The sequence below is a fragment of the Bemisia tabaci genome, chromosome 9 (assembly GCF_918797505.1).
Source record: "Bemisia tabaci chromosome 9, PGI_BMITA_v3".
Taxonomy (NCBI): domain Eukaryota; kingdom Metazoa; phylum Arthropoda; class Insecta; order Hemiptera; family Aleyrodidae; genus Bemisia; species Bemisia tabaci.
In genome coordinates this window covers 5550288-5572095 of record NC_092801.1, presented here as the reverse complement: position 1 = coordinate 5572095, position 21808 = coordinate 5550288, and the positions used below count along the sequence as shown (strand labels likewise).

General features: G+C 38.6%; 1 protein-coding gene across 1 annotated transcript; it reads left to right on the top strand.

Moving 5' to 3' along the window:
* The first annotated feature begins 1224 nt into the window (after positions 1 to 1224).
* Positions 1225 to 19918, top strand: LOC109035148 (cytochrome P450 6j1). Its single transcript, XM_072304598.1, has 5 exons — positions 1225 to 1619; positions 12391 to 12893; positions 14947 to 15174; positions 18720 to 18971; positions 19684 to 19918. The coding sequence occupies exons 1-5, from the start codon at positions 1240 to 1242 to the stop codon at positions 19857 to 19859; spliced, it is 1539 nt and encodes a 512-aa protein (XP_072160699.1). The 5' UTR covers positions 1225 to 1239; the 3' UTR covers positions 19860 to 19918.
* Positions 19919 to 21808: the final 1890 nt, after the last annotated feature.

Sequence of the window (21808 nt, the reverse complement as noted above, 5' to 3'; positions counted from 1 at the left end):
ATTTTCTCTTTGTTTAATGCTTTGTCTATCAATTTCAATAATCAACCGGAGGACCAAAGGCGAAAATGATGGACTGACTACAAGGTTCCTCGTGGGTTGCCGTTACTCGGTCTATTACTTACCTCCTATGTCCATTGCAAGCACCAATAAGATCACTCCATTTTCTCTTTGTCTTCTTTGTCTATTACTTTGTCTATAAAGGTCAATAATCAACCTGTAATTCTACGCCTACTATTTTTCAAATCTTTATTCGGCAGCAGATGATCATCGTCCAAATCTCCCACCGATCACAAGTTTGATTGCAACACTATGGCGTTCCAACTACTTCTTCTCAGCATCGGTGTCGCTGTTGGGCGCTTCTGGGTACCAGATGCGCCCTTTCCAACCGTTCGACTCCCCCGATGTAACATGTACTATACTACATGCCCTTTTGCCTTATGGGTAATGACGCCATTCTGGTACACCCGGGAAAATTTGATTTTTTTCTGCATCTGGTACTCGTAAAAGTTTTCGTGAAGTGTTTTGCTTTTAAGCATAACAATCTCGCACGGACGTATTACCTGGTTAAAGTATTTTAGGGCCTCCTTATGCTTTAAATACTTATATCCGAGGCAGTACTTTCAGATTGATTTGAAAATATTACGAACAGTCACGTGATCTCTTCATTTTAGTGACGTATTACTGTGCTACTTTGTGATTGGTTCATTTTCTTGGCGCAGCATCGACACGTCAGCTGTTTGCGGCATTGAGCGGAAGGTTTAAGGTTATGTCATGGACCAAGAGAATGAATAAGGACCCCCAACTCCAGTTAGCGGAGACATTAGCGCTGCCTGCGTTCACGCCGTGAATATGGATGCCAGCCAGCGCCGATGTCACCGCCGGCCGGCCGGTCCCTCTCTTCCCCGCGACCCGCGCTTCCCCTCCCCATTGCTGAACTCCTCTTCACGCGGCCCCGCTCCCCCGCGACCTGCGCGCCCTACCTCGCGGCGTCGCGACGCCGCTGTCCGCTAGATTGCGTTGACGCACCAGCTTTAGAGGTTCCGCCGCTCTTTCCCGTCGTCTGATTTACAGTGCATCCTTTATGTTTCCATTCACCACCAACTTACATTCATCACAAAGTGCTCGTGGTAAATTTCAGATCATCTCGGTCAATCTGAAGTTTTGATGGGTTGTGCGGTTAAAGATTCCCACTTTAAAATCCATCTTCGTCAGTCTTCGGGTACATTAGTTGGTTGTAATATGCTTTGTCAAAGAAGCGCCCTCCAACGCTGGGCGTTGGAACTGCTTGTTTTGGGCTTCCTCTCGCATTTGGTGGTGCGCTACTGGCGGAACTACACGGCATGGTCGAAATCCGGTATCCCGTACATTCCATTCCCACGGGACTGCGTTTTTTACCCGATGCACAAATCTTTGACTCTCCAAAAGTTTTACAACGAGTTGGCGCCCAACCCCGTGGGTGGCTTTTACAAGATGTCTCGCCCGGTTCTCCTGGTGCGGGACCCGGAGCTGGCCCGGAGGATTCTCATCAAGGATTTTTCTCAATTCAAAATCCATGACAAGGAGGTCAACGAAAAACTTGATCCCATGAGTGCGTTCATCTTTAATTTTGAGGGTGAAAGGTATGTTCCATTTCGTTCTCTCGTTTTTTTCTTGTTTTATTTTTATTTTTTTGTTTTTTTGTGTTTTTTTTGTTTTCTTTGTTTTCTTCTTTTTTTGTTTTTTTTGTTTTTGTTTTTTGTTTTTTTTGTTTTTGTTTTTGTTTTTGTTTTTTGTTTTTTTTGTTTTTTTTTGTTTTTGTTTTTGTTTTTTGTTTTTTTTTTTGTTTTTTGTTTTTTTTTGTTTTTTTTGTTTTTTTGTTTTTTTGTTTTTTTTTGTTTTTTGTTTTTTTTTGTTTTTTGTTTTTTTTTTTGTTTTTTGTTTTTTTGTTTTTTTTGTTTTTTTTGTTTTTTTTGTTTTTTTTGTTTTTTTTTTTTTTTTGTTTTTTGTTTCCTTGTTTTTTGTTAGTTTTTTTTTTTTTTTTGGGGGGGGGAGGGTTATTTTTTGTGTGTTTTTTTTGGTGGGGGGACGGGGGTAATTTCATGAAACCCAAGTAACAGTGATCGCAATAAGTTGCGATTTGATCGTAGAATGTGTCGCGATTTTATCGACATCGCTATCAAAGACACGAGAAATGATTTTCGCTCCGCAGCCCGTAACAGAATATACAATAATAAAACAATTTAAAACAAGGCTAATTTTCACGAATAAGGCCAAAACGTTTCGGCTGAAAACTCAGCCTTTCTCAGTTGAATAATAAAGTAAAAAGAAAAATAATACAAATCTAAAATAGTACCTACTTGGCTGTCAGCAGTACTTAGACTTACTTAATACTTGTACTCAGACAGCCAAGAACTATTTTAGATTTTTACCATATTTTTTTTACTATTTTTTCCAACTGAGGAAGGCTGAGATTTCAGCTGAAACGTTCCCCAAGAGGAAGAGGTAAGTTGCGATACTGAAACAATTTAAAAAGCGGGTAACAAGGATAATTTTCGCGAATAAAACCAAAACGTTGCGGCTGAAAACTCAGCCTTCCTCAGTTTGATAAAACAGTAAAAAGAAAAATGGTGAAAATCTAAAATAGTATTTGGCTGTCAATAGTATTTAGACTTACTTAGTACTTGTACTTCGACAGCAAAATACTATTTTAGATTTTTACGATTTTTTCTTTTTACTATTTTATCCAACTGCATGAGGAAGGCTGAGTTTTCAGCCGAAACATTTTGGTTTTATTCGTGAAAATTACCCCTGTTACCCGCTTTTTAAATTGTTTTATTATTACTTTTAAAGACTGTCCCAATGACTAAAAATACTAATGATGATTTATGAGCACAAACCACGATTCGTGTCTGAATCCCGCGCATCATCTAAGTCATTTAGGTGGGGGTGATGTGAGAGATTGAGAGGTTGTATGACGATGAATTAATGGGTGTTGATGTAAGATTTATTTATGCATCAGAATAGCTCCCTGATATAAAATATAGAATCTCCACTCACGACGGATTTAGTAACGTCGTGTGCCTGTGCATGCGTATGCATAAGTGCTTAAAATATCCGCGAATCGACATAGCTGCAGACGCATCAGTGGCGTAGCGTGATTTCCAATTTATTGATTGATCTGACATTTAAACCTATGGAAAATGATCGAAAAACAGGGTGTTCGCAACAAAAACCTTACTAATCGATTACTTACCCTAGCTCCAAATGGGGAAATATCGATAATCGATCATTCACGCCTCGCCACTGTTACGCAGTCAGGCTTTTCTCAGGTGTCAGAGAAAAACACTTGTCTGGGGTGACGTCAATACAGGAAGTACAATTGGACGTATTTCTATCAAACGGAACTAAGTGCATTAAGACATGAGCCTTGAGACTCATTAGAATACACGCATAACAGGGCTCACGTCATTATGCACATAGTTCCGTTTGATAGAAATACGTCCAATTATCTTGGCACCAGTGTCGAGGCGTGAATAATCGATATCACGCCACTTGAAGCTATGGTAAAGAATCGATCACCAAGGTGTTCGCTGCGAACACCCTGATAATCGATCTTTTTTCATAGGTTTGAGAGGGCGTATCAATCGATATATCGCAAAGCACGCCACGCCACTGCTTGGAACAACGAAGGCTGGAGGACAGTAACTGAAATAGCCTTCATGCACGCTGGGCTTGTCGATTTTCTTTGACATTTTTGCAGTGGCGAATGCATAGCTGAAGTGCGCTCCAGGTAGAATTGTATTTAGCAAATGGGTAATTTTTATAGGAGGATGAAAAAAAAAAACAAGTGGTTAGAAATGAAAACAAAAGAATATGAACTATGCAAAACGATAATCCAGATATATGAACTCGACTGTTTTGAAAACGCCTTCAAATGCGGCGTGATACCTCGCGCATTCCGGAGAGTTCAAATAGTTGTATCATTGCGCCTTAAAAATGCGACGGACGATTACAATCGAAATAGCCTTATACACGCTGGCTTTGTCGATTTCCTTTGACATTTTTGCAGTGGTGAATGCATAGCTAAAATGCGCTCGGGGCAGAAGTGTATTCAGCAAATGAGTAGTTTTTATAGGAGGATTGAAAACAAACAAATGGTAGGAAATAAAACATTTTTTTTTTTTTTTTTTTTTTTTTTTTTTTTTTTCACAATAAAATTTTTGTACAATAAACACTTTTAGACTTCATATAAGTCTTTTAAAAGCTTGTCTTAATTGTCTAAATAATATTAAACTAATTCTAGATACATTTTATAAAAAGTACTACCTTTATAATATTAAGGAGAAAGAATGAAGACAGATTTATTTCAAAGTAAAAAGGCCTTATTAATTTATCTGTGTAGAATTGGGCGACCGGACTCGGTCAAAGCCCGAAAAACCTCCGATTACGTCTTAAGAGCGTAGGGAGGCACGTGTGGTTTAACTAATTAAGGGAATTTTGAGAAGCCCTGGATTCCAAGCTCATAGGGCTTGCGACGTCTTAATCTTCGACCACATCGGTCCCATTCCAAGAGCTCAAGAGCTTCAGGGTTGGGGTGCCGGTGTAGACGAAATTCGTATGCAGTGTACATCTTGGTGATGTAGTCCTCCACTGAATCAATGTTGAGGTCCGTGCGAATATCTACATTCCTCTCGTACCATCTTGCTTAAGTAATACTTCTCAGGATCTTCATTTGCATGATTTCTATTTTATCTACCTAAATTTGACTTGGCTGCGCAACCCCACAATTGGCAACCGTAACTCCAAACAGGCCTCAACATTGATTTGTAGAGGAGCAACTTGATATTTAGAGATAACCGTGACTTACGTCCGATGAGCCACTGCACATTGGAAAATTTCAGTCGCAATTGTGCTACTTTTTAGGTAGATTTCGAAGAAATATCTACCTATTGCAGACGGTACGACATCGTAATTTTCGGGAATTTTCGCTCAAAGAGCATCGATCCTGAAGCCCTGAGTTGAAAAATGTAGGTCATAAAAAAAGTACGATATATATATATATATTTATATATTTATATATTTATATCAAAGAAGACCTAAGCCATATGATAACACCTCCTTCAACAAACACCGCACCTGCGAAGTCCAAATTGCGAGACTGCGAATCGGCCATACTTTTTTCTCTCATTCTCATTTAATTTCAAAATCTCCAGTTCCTTTATGCTCTCTTTGTCAACACTCCCCCCTTACAATCGACCATATTTTACTTTCTTGCCCTAAAACCTATGCCACACGTATCAAAATTCGAAGTTCCCTCCCTCTTAATATGCACCCTTTATGTTCAGATAGTCCAATGATAGTAACAGAAATTTTAAAACTCTTCAAGAAACTAAATTTAAAAATTTAAAATTGCCTAGTCCCCGACGTAAATAGCCTAGATGCTGATCGTCGTTAAATAAAATTAACTAACTAACTATATATAACTGGGATCTAACGAACCTTTGCGACCGTTTTTTTCCGGAACTATCCATACGATCAAAACGAAACTAAGCATGGTTCTTCACTGCTATGAGGTCTAGATCAAGTTTCCTTTTTCGTGAAAATCGATCCACCCCTTATCCGGAAAATCTCAAGTCCAAAAGGGGATGATTTTTCAAACTCGTCCGATCTTAGTCGGTGATACGTCAAAAAAATCGTCTCATCGTGGCCTTCAAAACAACCTATATTCATCTACCCTCTAAAACCACCCCTTATCCGGAAAATCTCAAGTCCAAATGGGGATGATTTTTCAAACTCGTCCGATCTTAGTCGGTGATACGTCAAAAAACTCGTCTCGTCGTGGCCTTCAAAACAACCTATATTCACCTACCCTCTAAAACCACCCCTTATCCGGAAAATCTCAAGTCCAAAGGGGGATGATTTTTCAAACTCGTCCGATCTTAGTCGGTGATACGTCAAAAAACTCGTCTCATCGTGGCCTTCAAAACAACCTATCTTCACCTACCCTCTAAGACCACCCCTTATCCGAAAAATCTCAAGTTCGAGGGGGACGATTTTCCGACCTGTCAGGCTCATTAGGCGCAATTGTTTTCACAGAAACGATTAGTCGAAATCTACCTCTCGTTTCCACTGTGGCTGGAAAGCGTTTTTTTTTAATATGGTTGCCCCACCTGAGCCTGGAATCCAGGTGAAGTCCAAGATATTTGGCGACAGAGTCGTGTGGAATTTTATCTTCTCCTAAAGAAATTATTCTCTCTCTCTGAATCTCTTTAATTAATACTATTACCAATTGAGAGTTGTATTTTATGGTCTCTTTATGAAAGGGATTCTCGAAAAACTTTTCAACATAAGTAAACTAAGTTTAAATGCGAAAGAAAGTACATCGCGCTACAAATTTACATTCTTGGATGTAAGTTTAGGCTACTAAACTTCCCACCAAGACTAAAGAAACTCCAACAATCACAGTGCTCTTGATACAAAAAAAGAATGTGACAAAAATGTACCCAAAAACGGATTGCAGGGGCCGGATCTATGGTGCGCGAAGCGTTTCAAATGCGTCAAAAATTTACTTTCGAGACTTCCCAAACTTTGCTCCGACCGATATCCTAAAACTTCCTTTCCACGCATGAATCCGAAACTTTTCTCCACATGTGTTATCATAGCGTGGATTTTTAATGATTTAGAGGGGGTATTGATAAAACTTTACGATGCTTTACTTAACTCTGCAAGCCTTCAACGTGTATACGAAATTATTGGGCCTAAGATCAACTAAGATTGAAAAAATCACCTGAACGGAGAATTTGCATACACAAATTTTATTGCTTTATCTGAGAGTGCTTAATAAGCTGAGTTGGCAGCATTTCTCATAATTTTTTTCTGACATGGGAAAATGGAGAAAAATAGATTTAAAAGTGAGAGAATGTGCCGCCTCATGACGTCATCTGGCGGCCTTTGCCATTTAAACACATGTATTTCAGCAGATTAGGTTATTTTGTCATATTTTCTCTAATAATTGTCCAATTTAAAAACCAAGGATGTCCTCTTACTCAGTTTTCCCAGCAGTAACATTTTAAAGATGACATTTACAACATTTCAGACACCTGCAAATGCTCTATTGCGAGGTAACCTTCCTAAGGCAGCTTATCTATGTAGTTCATTGTTGCATTACTTTCCGTTTTTAATTAATATCTCAAGCGAACTACGAAAAAACACCATTAATCCCCCCCCCCCCCACCAGCACCAACAAGACTTCTCTTCGTATCTTATACTGAATTTGTAGCTCTCAATTTTCTTTTTACAATGGACTTCAAAGTTTATTGAACCTTAAGTAAAATTCTGCCTGGACTGAAAATTTGTAGCGCGGTTTATTTTCTTTAGCATTTAATTTTAGTCCACGGACTTTTGGCGGAGGTCTGCTGACATCTCAAGAAGAGTACAATCCACAATGTAAAAGTATGCGAGATAATGGGTGTGGAGAAGAACATAGTGCACGATATCAGGTCCAAGCAGTTAGTCTGGTATGGACATGTGCGAAGAATGGCAGACGATCAGTTGTCCAAGCAGGTTTTCAATTGGGTTCCTCCCGGAAGGCGCCCAGGTAGCAAGATCTGCTATAAAATAATTTTTATTATATTTTCGAAATAACAGTTTTATTGCTATTAAATGAGAGTTTTAATTCCTATTACAATATTATAAAAAAACAATTTATATCGGTTGAAAAGATCGATTAAAGTACTCCCCAGTTACAACAGTTTCAGGCGCTATATTCCTATTTTATGAAGTTAAAAATAACAGTTTAAAATAATTTAATGACATAAATCAACAATGATTAAAGTAGTGAAAAACAAATTTCATTTGGAAAATTTACTGGTGTAAAGCGACACTTGTCTTAAAATAAAAATAAAAAATTTAAATATTGAATACGAGTTTTGAATTATTCTTGTAAAGTATTAAAAAAAACTTAAAATATCCATAGAAAAACTAATTTCTAATAATAGAACGACTCGTAAAATTGTAGTTTTATTGAAAATTAACAGTGTCAATATATGAAATTTTATTCGTTTTTAATATTTTGTTAAACTGTTATTTTTTGGTTTTAAAAGATCAATTATAGAACTCCCCAGATTCAGGCCTCATATTTCTATTTTGAACACCGATGACGGTGAGCACCGATACTTCCTCTAAGGAGGAGCAACAAAGACTATGCAGCAGGGATGTGACTACACTCGACACACCACACTACAATCAACGCTATAGATAGGCCCATGCCCTGTCTAGGCACAGTTAACCACAGGGGGGTCATCAAAAATGTGAGAAGAAAATCCACTCATATGCACCGAACAAAGCAAACATAGAAGCCGTCGATAAAAAAACGTATGTCGTAGAATATAAATAATATATTTTATGTTTTCACTACACACAAAGGTTAGACAGGCACCATAAACGACCCATCCAAAAACAAAATAAATCGGAGCTCTCTATCGGAAATAAAAGGAAACACCCCGATTACAATAAAACAATCGGAAATTAAAATCGGTATTTAAAAAAATAATGTAATACTAATTTATATTTCACAACTGTTTAAAATAAAATGTTTTGCAGAAAAACTGCAATAAATCAGATATTTAAACTGTCATTTTATCACTATCACTTGTATCTTTTTATCGATTTAAATTATATTTTCCTTGTTAGTGATAAATAGTTATCAAAGTTTTTTATAAGGATTCTTTTTCGACAAAAATTAAAGCTACACCGGTTTTCAGGAAACAATGATTTAAAAATAGTTTCTCACCAATATTGTTTAATAAATAATGTAATAATAATTAATATTTCATGGTTATTTATAAGAATGTGTTTTGCAAAAATATGGCAACAAATGAGATATTTAAATTTGTTTTTTATTGTCTTTTTTTTATCTTTTTATTGATTTAGATTAAATTTTTCTCATTAGTACAGTATAATACTTTATGTTTTGTAAAATAGCTTTTTTAAAACAAAATGGTCTACTTCTGTGTTTTATGAAATCAACTTTAAAAAAAAATAAATTAGAATAATTTTTTTAACTTTTTTTAGTTATTAAAATGTTAATCTACTTTCCTTTCTTTAAAAAAGTTTTGTTAAGTAAGTGATTTTGATTGAGAATTTTAAACCGTCGTTTTATTTCAAATCTAAGTATGTTTTTATTGCAATAATAGTTTCCTTTTCGATCGGTGTATAACACTAGTTAAATTTGTGTTATATTTTCAGAAAACATGACTAAATTATAAATTTTCCACTGGTATTTTTTAAGTATGTAAGAAAAATTTTTCAGTGATTATAGTCGCAAAGGACTTCTCTTTTCCGTTGGTTTTTCAACTGTTGTACTAGAGCAAATTTTTCGATGAAAAAGTGCACAAAAGTAACAGTGTAAAAACTGTTGTGAAATTGCAATTTTGAACTGTTACTATTGCTACCTGGGGACGGTGTGGACGTCCTGTGAAAGGTTGGCGACAAGGGGTGGAGGAGGAGATCAGTAGGTGCCAACTGCCCGATGATGTCTGGGAGGATACGAGTAAATGGCGATTGGGCGTCGCAGAGCGCGAGGCTGCGCTATAAAAGCGGCTTTATGTATGTATTTAATTTTAGTTTATGTTGACAAGTTTTTCGAGAATCCCCATCTCCCCATAAAAAGACCATAAAATACAACTCTCTTTGGTAACAGTATTAGTTGAAGGGCTAAAAAAAATTTCAGCGTTCAATATACGGTTGTTTTCGATTCACCTTCAGCTGTTCTCGCCGCAATTGTTGTTACGAATATGTTGTGCGTGCTGATCTCAGGTCATTACATACATGACTCTCTGAAGGCGCTTAATGTGCGAAAGGAGAGCACCCTACTGGAGAGCGACAGAAGTGAGATTGAATGAATCGCAAAATCCTTAGTTCGTTCGTTCTCCGACAGGTTGCGCTATACTTGCGCACATAAAACGCCTTCAGAGAGTCGAGTATGTAATGGGCTAAAATCAGTACGCACAACATATTCGTAACAACAATTGCTGCAGACGCAGCTGAAGGCGAACTACTTTGCAGAGGTAGGTAGTCTGTATGTAGCGAGAGGGTATTGATGCGATCGACATGAAGCGAACGAAAAATAAAAGTGCGAACCGATCAACACCGATGCAATGGACAAATAATTACTATAGCGGATCAAAATCAGTAGAAAACTTAAATTTACGATGAAAATTTCAAATTCCAATATCTCGAAATTAGGAACAGCCAATATTTTGATTTTTAGCAATTTTAAAGCCACGCGTACCATAGGCTCACCCCCTGGAATCCGTTTTTGGGTACATTTTTGTCGCATTATTTTTTTAATTTTTTTTTATTTTTGTTTTGCTTCAAAACCACTTTGAAGCCCGTGGCTCGGCTCTGTGGGAAACCGGCCGCAATGCAAGGATCTAAAAAGACTGAGCACCTTCAATTCTTCATCTATAATGCAAAGACATCTCGTAGGCACGAATATTTCCGCACAGGCGTCGAGTGTAAGTATATTTCGTGCATCAGTTTTGATAAAGCGATAATTGGCTCTGATCAGGGCCGGATTTAGGGGGTGGCCACATGGCCCGTGGCGGCAAATTTTGCAATTTTTTTAAATGTAGGTATAAAAAAAATCGGATTCAGAAAAAAAACTAGAAACTAGACAAGGCAACAAAATCTCTTATTTCCTGAGAAATTTCTATTTTTTCGTCTTTCGGTGATACAAGAGACAGCGCGGCGCGGCGCAAAGAGCAATGATGACGAGGACTTGAGATAAAAAGAAGCCCTCGGCGCGGCGGTCGGCATGTAACACATACTTAGTAGCGCCTACAAAACTGCGTTAATGCTTCACGCATTGCGTCGAACACAGTGCGGTCAGCAGCGGTCGGCGTGAAACGCATAGCGCCTACAAGACTGCATGAATACTTCACGCATTGCGCCAAACACAGTGCAGTCAGCATGGAAGCGGAAGTTGAAAGTAATTACCCCCATTAATGTTTGTTCTTTCACAATGTTTTCGTTCATTTCTTATAAATGCAAGGCATTGTCCACACAGAGATGGGTTTACGGAACTTAATTTTTGCGCAAAGTTCCGTGAACTTTTGCTAGTATTGTTGATAGGGCTTTCGCAAAAAATGTGTCCAACAAGAGTAAACGCGTCTTATGCACCCTTTTCCCTCCGGCACGTTCACTTGATGGTTTTTTTTATTGATGTCTCAAAATGACTGAGAAGGGGGCGGCACAATACAGGTGACCCATGGGCGGCAAGTAGGTAAATCCGGCCCTGGTTCTGATGTAGGAAATTATCGAGAAATTGATTTAAGAGTGAGAAAATGTACCACCTTGTGACGTCATCTAGCAACATTCCCCATTTAAACGCATGTATTCTAGCAGATGACGTTATTTTGTCAGATCTCCTCCAATAATTATTCAATACAGAAACCAAGGGCATTCTTGAGTTTAAATCTCTCAGTAGTATCATCTGAGTCATGAACTTCAGCAAATCTCAGACACCTGCAAATTGGATTGCATTTAGCAGAAAGGAACAAGCGCAATTAAAGTGTTTTCATAATCGTGAAACTTCTTCTTCTATTCTGAAATACTTAATATATGCACAGCATTCAAATACGCACCATTATCTTTCTTTAAAATTAACAATTTTATGGTGGGAAGAAAAAACTATTTGCTATTCTGGGAGGTTTTTTAGATAATTATGAAGAGGAAACATTTTTACAACACTGTTATCATGCTTGCTCCTTTTTGCTAAATGCGATCCAATTTTCCATTGCAAAATGTCGTTCATTCGTGGAGTTTCCTCCGACCTACTTTAGTGAATCGGTCTTGGATTATTTTTCTTTTGGAAAAAACCTTTGACTCTTTTCTGCATGTAAGCCTTAATAATTCGCAAAACGGATATCATTTAGCAAAAAAGGACCAGCGAGATTACAGTGTTGTGTAAATGTTGCATCTTCATGATTTTCTAAAAAAATTTCATGGAATTGCAAATAGCTTTGGCCGTTGCGTAGGCAACGCTTTGGCTTCCCACCAAAAAATTGTTAATTTTAAAGAAAAATAATTGTGTAAATTTTAATACTGTGCATGTATTATGTATTTTCAAAGAGAAGGAGAAGTTGCAAGATTTTGAAAACACTGTAATCCCGCTGGTTCCTTTTTGCTGAATGCGATCCAAATCTCAGACACCTGCAAATTCTCCAATGCAAAATGTCGCCATTCGTGGAGTTTCTTCCAACCTACTTTAATGAGTTGATCCTGGTTTGGATTTTATTTTTATTTTTATTTATTTATTTATTTTTTTTTTTGGAAAAAAACCTTCGACCCTTCTCTGCATGTAACCTATAAAAATGTCCTTGTTCTTCAATGTTTCTTGTTCTTGCGCAGGTGGAAGATTCTGCGGCAGAAACTGAACCCGATTTTCTCCGCAGCGAAGCTGAAAGGAATGTGGTCCCAAATGATGGAGTGCCAGGAGGAACTCACGCGTTATTTGGATCGCTTGATCGCGGAAGGCCGCGAATTCGAGGTGAGGGGTGTCATGAAGAAGTTCGCGCTGGACGTGATCGGGACCTGTGCCTTCGGGCTCAACTGCGGCGCCATCCAGGACGAGGAGAGCGAGTTTCGGAAAATCATGGACGGCATCATCAAAGAGTCGAACGTGTTCTTCTTCAGGAGCCTTTTGCATTCGATGGGGTTGGGCTGGGTCCTCGCGCTGCTCGAGGTCAAGAGGTTAGGCGACAAGACGGTCGAAGACTTCTTCTTCAATCTCGTTCGAGAATGCGTCAAACTTCGAGCTGAGAGTGGGAACTCGAGGAACGACCTCATGCAGCATCTCATTAACCTCCAGCATGAGGAGCAGGAGAGTTTGAAGCAGAGCAACTCGAACGCAAGTGAGTAAAAACTTAACCATCCAAATGCCAACAGGATTGCATTTTGCAAAAAGGAACCACTAGCATTGCAATGATGCTAAGATTGTGCAACTTCATCCTTTGCAATAAAATTGGGGAAATAGTGAAAAACTATGAAATTTAGATGATAATTTTTGTCTTAAATTTACAGTTTTCAGCCAGTAAAATAGAAACTATTAAGGGATAATCGGGATTTTCCTCCAAGACAAAAGAAGTTGCACAATCTTAGCAACATTGCAATGCTACTGGTTCCTTTTTGTAAAATGCAATCCAACAAATAGTCGGTGCTGATGACAGAACGTTCTGTTCACAGGGCCAGGGGCGGACTGGCCCGGGTGGGCGGTTGGGGATCTCCAACCATCAATTCTCTAGAAACCTTTCTGGGGCCCCCTCGAGGGCTTAAAAAAATATACAAAATTTCACTCAAGGGAAAAGAAAATTCGGAAGACTTCAAAATGAGCGGCATTGGCGCCTAGAAGATGACCTTGGGGTTTTCTGAGAAAATTTGAGTCTCGTAAGCCTTAAATGCGTCCTAATAAGAGTTAAAATTTCAAAAATTTTCAGGATCTTTTTGAGTGTATATATGCATTTTTTGCTGAAAGTTCCAATAGGAAACGTAATTTTTCTGCAGACATTGATTGAAAGTCTGCCTCCAAATGCGACTAATTAGATTACAAATGTCTAAAATTTGGTAGGGGGGGGGGGGGGGGGGCAGGCTCGCCACATCCCATCGCGGGCCCTGGTACCAGTTTTAAGGTCCAGGCCCCAGGCACGGAGAAGGGGGGCCGAGGGGCATCTCCCGAGAAATTTTAGAATTTAAACGACTAATCGGACGCAATTTGAATTTTCCATAAAGAATTTTTCCATCAATTTCTGCGGAATAATTATTATTTTTTTTTCTACTTTTAGCACAAAATACTTGCGAATTGTTGCATTCAAAACATCTGGAATTTTTTTTTTTTTTGGGGGGGGGCATATGATACTATTTTCAGTTCTATGAGGGCCAGGCCCCCCTGGACTCCCCCTTCGTTTGGCTATGGCAAGGGAGTTGAGCCATGAGCCATTGAAGTGGAGGATGCCCAGACTGGAGACTCTTAGCATCTGACGACGGAAGAAAATGAAACGCAGTTACTAAAAATATCCCTCTGTACTGAAAATCTTTAAAATAAATAGACATTTTCCAAGAAGTATACTTCTTTGAAAATTAAAGAAGAATTCTATAGTGCCCCAGCGTGTTTCTGAAAATATATTCACCTTTTGCGAAATTTTGAGGGTAAATTTTTCACTTTTTCTTACGAAACAAGGGTTGCATGTGAATTCGTAGTGGTCTTTCACGGGTAACACGGGCCCCCTCCGGGGCCCGGGCCCCGGTACCAGGGACCTAGTATCCCCCCCCCCTTGTGGCGGGCCTGAGGGGGAGAGAGGGGTAGAAAGTTGCTTGTTTGTTACCCTAAAATATTCTTAAGTTTCAGGTTTCATGGCCCTTTCCTCTCATCTTTGTTATAATATTCCTTAATATGTGTTTCAGTTTCAAAAAAACGTACAGTAAATAGGTGAAGTACATCACTTTTGAATACTCAAATTTTTCACAAATTTTAAACTAAGGCTCCGTAGATGCCAGGGGGCTGGCCCCCGGCTTAGTCCTCATAGTTGCCAGGGGGCTGGCCCCCGGCTCAGACTCCGTAGTTGCCACGGGGCTGGCCCCCGGCTTAGGCTCCTTAGTTGAAAGGGGCTGGCCCCCAGCATAGGCTCCATAGTTGCCAGGAGGCTGGCCCCCGGGTTACGCTCTATAGTTGCCAGGGGGCTGGCCCCCGGTTTCGGCTTCTTAGGGGACAGGGGGCTGGCCCCCGGGTGAGGCTCTATAGTTGAAGGGGGCTGGCCCCCAGCATAGGCTCATATTACCTCAATTTCGGGTCCCACGCACGAAGTTTTTTTCTCAGTGAATACTAAACCTATGTACTCATTTCATTCCCATTGAAGTTAAACTCATGATCGCATTGCCTTATTAATTCCTCCACCTATTTTACTCCCTTAGAGCCTTTAATGACGGATGCTGTTGTGGCGGCCAACACCTTTGAATTTTTTATCGATGGTTTCGAAACGAGTGCCGGGACTTTGGCGTTCATCTTCTACGAGTTGGCTTTGAATCCAGAGGTGATGGACAAGTGCAGAGAGGAAGTGAAGGCCACCCTCGCGAAACATGGAGGGAACTTGTCCTACGACAGTCTAAAGGATTTGACCTACATTCAGTGTGTCATTGATGGTAAGGATAGGCAACATAAGCTAAGTACAGATTGCAATAAGGAACCACTACTCTGCTAAAAATAGTGAGTACAAGTGAGTAGAAAATCAAAGTCACATGAATAGAATTTCAATTCATATGAATAGAATTTCAACTCATGTGAATAGAATTTCAACTTATATGAATAGAATTTAACTCATTTGAGCAGAATTTCTCTATTCACTTTTCGCCGACTCATATGACTAGAGATTCCAACTCATATGACAAGAGATCTCAACTCACATGAGTTCAGCGTTGAATCTACCATGTCCGATATCTCAGAAACTAATCACCGCATCTAAAAAATTATAAGGACAAAATTTTCTTATTTTTCAAATTTGCATATTATGTCGGTATTGTCGGTGTCTCCTGGCCAAAAACAGCACTTCTGAAAAACGAAAAAAATTGAGTTCATATGAGTTGACCTTTTCTACTCTTATGAGTAGAATATTCTAGTGATATGAGTAGGATTTCTACTCATATGAGTAGAAAGTTCTACTCATGTGAGTCAGCGAATGGACCACTAGACAAGGTACGAATCTGAGCATTCTGATACATGTTTCCTAGTCAAAATTTCACGTAGAGCACGATTCGCACAACGAAAATTACTTAAACTAACTCCTAACGAAGATATTAACGTTTTTATCTCACATTGGTTACGAGGAATTTGAACTGCCCGCTCACAAGAAACTCAAAGCTCTAACGTGAATCAAATCGCACACTACAACGGTTTCAACAAGCTTCTTAAACGAGCAATGTTCATTTCCCGTTTCATTTGTTTCATTTTCTCATTTCGTGTGTTGTTCAAACTATTAGCAATTTTCTACAGCTGAGCCAAAGCGTCAAGATTGAGGTTGCCAGTTTTGTATATCGTAGAGACTGTCATGATAACGTTTAGCGCGCGATGTGAATCACGTAGAGCATTGAGTTTTCATGAGCGGGTGGTTTTAATCCACGTATCAAGAATCATTAAATGTCTTCGTAAGGAGTTAATTTCGGTCATTTTCGTAGTGTGCATCGTGTTTTACGTAAAATTTTGGTTAAGAAATATGTATCAGAATGCTGAAATTCGTACCTTATTTAGTTGTCCATTCTGAATAGCCTACTCGTCATTTTTAGCAGGGTATTTCTGGCCCATTTTAGAAACAACGTACATGCCATTGGTTTCCCTATGCAGATATGTGCTTTTATGGGAGAGCCAAATATAGTGGTTCCTTTTTGCAAAATGTAATCCAGATAACTCTAACGATTAACTCGCGTTCACCGATGAATGGATCGCATTTGGCGAAAGGGAACCAGCGCGATTACGGTGTTTCCAAAATCGTGCAACTTCTTCTTCTCTTTAAAAACACTTAATATATAGTCGCTCCTCTGACGTAAGGGCGTATCTTGATTTTCACGGGAGCTCTGCTCTCCGTACAACTCTATGATTTCGGAGGCTTCAAATGGAAACAGAGATACCTACACCCTTACATCAGAGAAGCGACGATATGTACGGTACAATATTAAAATCTACTCAATTATTTTCTACAATCTGATTGCGGTGAACGCACGGGTCGTAAGACAGGATTTCGGAGTTGCTGAATGGTCGTAACTAGTGTTTTAACGCACGTTGGCTAAAAAAAAAATTCCAGTGTACAATTATTTTCCTGTAAAATTAACAATTTATTAGTTAAAGGGCTAAAAAAAATTTCAGCGTTCAATATATGGTTGTTTTCAATTCGCCTTCAGCTCTTTCCGCCGCAATTGTTGTTACGAATATGTTGTGCGTGCTGATCACAGGTCATTACATACATGCCTCTCTGAAGGCGTTTAATGTGCGAAAGGAGAGCACCCTACTGGAGAGCGACAGAAGTGAGATTGAATGAATCGCAAAATCCTTAGTTCGTTCGTTCTCCGACAGGTTGCGCTATACTTGCGCACATAAAACGCCTTCAGAGAGTCGAGTATGTAATGGGCTAAAATCAGCACGCACAACAAATTCGTAACAACAATTGCTTCAGACGTAGCAGAAGGCGAATTGTAAAGGGTATGAAAGGTAATATGCATCCAACGAGAGGGTATGTATTTGATCGACATGAATCGAACGAAAAATAAAAACGTGAACCGATCAACACCGACTCAATGGACAAATAAATGAGAAAGCTGATCAAAATCAGTAGAAAACTTGCATTCAGTATGAAAATTTCAAATTGCGATACCTGGAAATTAGGATCAGACAAGATTTTGATTTTAATCTTCCAATCTTCCAATTCTTCTTTAACGAGGAGTTAAATTGAAATGAAGTTGAAACATATTCGTAACAATAATTGCTGCAGACGCAGCTGAAGGCGAATTACTTTTGCACAGGTAGGTAGTCTGTAGGTAGCGAGAGGGTATTTGTGCGATCGACGTGAAGTGAACGAAAAAACAATTTTTTGGTGGGAAGCCAAAGCTATTTGTTATTGCGGGAGATTTCTTTAGATAATGATGAGGATGCAACATTTTTACAACACAGTAATCGCGCTGGTTCCTTTTTGCTGAATGCGACCCGATTGCAACTTATTTCAATTTTATTTTTATTGCAACGAATCCCAATAAGAAGTACCCCTTCAATCAGTGGATAGGCAACTTACACAACACTTCGATCCAGTAGTGATATAGTTTACCGTGTTGCAATTAAGTGTTGTAGTCCGTGCTACTTGAGCAGCAAGAAAAAAACACTGAAGAACGTGGCCCGAACTACATGTAACAAGGTGGTGAAGTATTGCTAGGTCCTCACCACTTTGCGACAAAACCAAGGACAAAAAGTTCAAACATATCAATCAGAGTAAAACATTTTGAGTTTTAAGGTGATTCGATGGACGCCATATTTTGTGTCAGAACGGCATGCGATACATCGCATCGATTGGTTCCATTTTTTCAGCCACTCGTCATTTTTCTCCAATTTTGAGATCGCAATTCTGTTGTCAGGAGACCAAGGCACTCACTTACCAATTTTAACAAAGAAATTCAACGTAATAAAGGCGTGGTTTTTTCAGAGAGAAAACATCGCATTCGATACTGATATCGAAACTGCATCGGATGCGATATTTTCTCTCTGAAAAAACCACGCCTTTATTACGTTGAATTTCTTTGTTAAAATTGGTAAGTGAGTGCTTTAGTCTCCTGACTAACAGAATTGCGATCTCAAAATTGGAGAAAAATGACGAGTAGCTGAAAAATGAAATCAATTGATGCGATTTATCGCATGCCGTTCTGACACAAAATATGGCGTCCATCGAATCACCTTAATGAGTACCACAACAAGACTGAGATTTGAACAGGGGTCCTCTCCATTTTCAGTGGCGTGGCGTGAATTGCGATAGGTATCGATTGTTATGCCATTTAAACCTATGGTAGAGAATCGATTATTAAGGTGTTCGCTCGCTGCGAACACCCTGTTTATCGATCCTTTTCCATAGGTTTAAATGGCCTAACAATCGATATATCGCAATTCACGCCACGCCACTATCCATTTTCAATTTGTCACTTACTTTACTTTACAGAGGCACTACGCAAATACCCTGCTCTCGGCAGGATGGAACGGGTAAGCAAAGATGCATACGAGTTATCCGAGATATCGTTTACGATGAAGAAAAATACGATCATCAACATCCCCGTTTACGCCCTCCATCACGATCCTAAATACTTTCCGAATCCACACCGATTCGATCCCGATCGATTCAGCGAGGAAAACAAGCATAACATCGTACCTGGATCTTATTTGCCGTTCGGAGATGGACCACGCATGTGCATGGGTATGTAAGGCAACTCTAAAAGAAATATCCATTGAAACAAGCATGTGCGATCAATGGGCACAAAGTCAATTTTCCAAACTTTCAGAGCACTGCAAAAACTCGTAGCCTTTTTGTCACGATGAATATTTGTGATCTGAAGTTCAAATCACAGTATAGGATCAGTGTGATTGGACTTAAATATTTCCGGGGAAAGATTAATTGGATTTTTTTTTTTTTTTCTCGTAAAATAAAAATTATTAGATAGGTAATATTTATCAGTATACTAGATTTTTTCATACTGAAAAAAAAACACATTGGATCTAGAGTGCAGACTCTTAAAAACATCGACAAGAAAAAGTACTCTTGATTCAATCAGGATCTAGCTTAAATCAAGAACCAAGCCTCTTAATTTAAGCGGATTTCGTTTAGATTCAAGCAAAAATTCGATTGATTCAAGAGTATTTTTTCTTGTCAATGTTTTCAAGAGTCTGGACTCTAGATCCAATGTGTTTTTTTTCCAGTGCAGATTATTTTCTTTTCTATGTTCTCGTTTTGTCCTAAAATTATGAATGATTCATTCGCACAATCTTAAAATTGTGACCATCTCTCTTAAACTTGGAAAATTCATTCCATTATTAAATATTTGAACGGGAGCCTTTACATAAAATATTGCTTGCGATTAAAAGTGTCTCATAGCGTTCCTCTTTTTGATACATTTGTCTTTCTTTTCCAGGGATGCGTTTCGCTTTTATGGAGATGAAAGCAGCCATTGCGTCGCTCGTAATGAAATACGATATTAAGCCCTCGGAGAAAACTGAAGTTCCGCTGAAGTTTGCCCGAACAAACATAGTGACAACAGCTGCCAATGGAATTTGGCTTAATTGGACGCCAAGGAAGATTGAAAATTAAGCCTCCGGCGGACCAGACTCGAATGAGACAATATTTCACCGCTGTAAATATTATCAAAATTCCGAATAAAATCCAGTATTGTTTTTTATTATATCGAAAAAAATATTTCAGGTAGGTAGATTGTACATTTGTGACAGGATTATTTGTGAAAATTATATTGTAATTAAATTAATACTTTTTAAATAACATAATAATATTGATTATGGGAAATCAGATCAACTGTATTATTTCTACCGTATTCAGGAAGTCGCAATTTTCCATCAGGCTGTCGATACACTGAAATGAAAAAGAGCCTGCCGAAAAAATATATCCATCCCTAAAGACACGTTGGAAGAGGCGTGTCTAGAAACGAACTGATAGGTTCGACTCGGTAGCGCGCTTTCCCACGCACAAAATAATCACCTCAGGTTTCGAGTTCTTTTTAGTCTGGTACTCACTGCTTACGACAGAAAGTTACCCGCGACGTATAGAGGTAATAGTGTGCTGCCAAGCTAAGGAAGAATGCCGTAAGAGCCATCAGGCGTTGCCAAATCTCCTTCGATAAATCACGAATTTTTGGACAAATTTTTAAATCTTTTTCTTCCAATTTATTAGAGTATTTCGTTCGTAATTCGGTCTGAAGGGCATTAATATGTACTGAAAAATATTCATGAAGTTATTCCAAAATAAACTTTTTTAAGAGGCAATTTGGCAACATTCGAATGCTCATTACGACGTTTTTACTAAGCACGGAAATATGGCTCGTGTGAGCTCCAACCTCTCCTGGGCCATCGAGGTTTTGCCACCCTTACGACTGCCCTGTCGGGGGTCATATCGTTTTTTTGGTATATTTATTGAACGCGTCACTAGAAATCGCCGCAATAACAAAGTTCCTTCATTTCGTTGGGTATGCAATCTGATCACCAGCGTGTTAAAATAGCTGCTCGAAGTCAAAGCCAACTTTCATCCACATACCCCGAGTGAATTTTCTAGAAAAGAGGGCACTCATGCGTCTGTGATTAATGTGTATCTGTTTGGTTTGTGCGTCGTGATCAAATTACATAATAGAAATGACGTCATAGTATCCCTGTTGGTCAATATTTAGAGGTCCACTTGATATTGATGGACTGGTCGTCACGTCATTTCCGGTTTGCATTGACTGTGTGACCATGAAATATCGACAAAAATATTCTTGGTGTGTTTTACCCGATATTTCTTACGATACACATTCAAAAATATCCACAAAAATCTTCATGAAGATATTATGGATGGTTTATTTCTTTTCAAAAATTAAAGCACAGGCAATTGAGGACTTTTAAGCGTGGCTCTGGAGGCAAGTATATACTTTATCCATGGGTATATAAAACTTTGAAGAATGTTCAACTTTTTTTGGAAAGTTGAACGGAGAAGTTTAACCAGCATATCAATGAAACAGTGAAATGTATGTACAATCATAGCTCGATAATGCAACTACCAAACCGTGAATCTCGATTGCGGTGTTTACAAAAATTCCGCTTATATTTTGTTTTCAAAAAAAATATTCATTGAAATTCTTGCGCAAAACTTCAGGACGATATTGTTGTGAAAACGAAGAAAATTAAAAAAAAATGCATGTAAAAACGATTAGCAAGCTATTTTCAAAAAAGTGAAATATCACAGATCTACTATTTCCCAAATCAAGATACCGATCGCCAAAATGCGCAAACGCAACCACGTATTTCTGTTTGCGACATAGCAGATTCCTTGTCATACTTTATTTTTTTTTTTGAAAACTATTCATCGTAAGTTCTTGAAAGTTCTAGATTCTTCCTCTGTACAGAAAAATGTACAATAAAAATTTTGAACTACAAAATTAGCTAGATTCTGTTCGAAAAATACAATGTGAGCGGCAATTTCAAAACAGCGCAATACAGATACGTGGTTTTGCACTTTGGCCATCAGTGGCGTGGCGTGAATTGCGATATATCGAT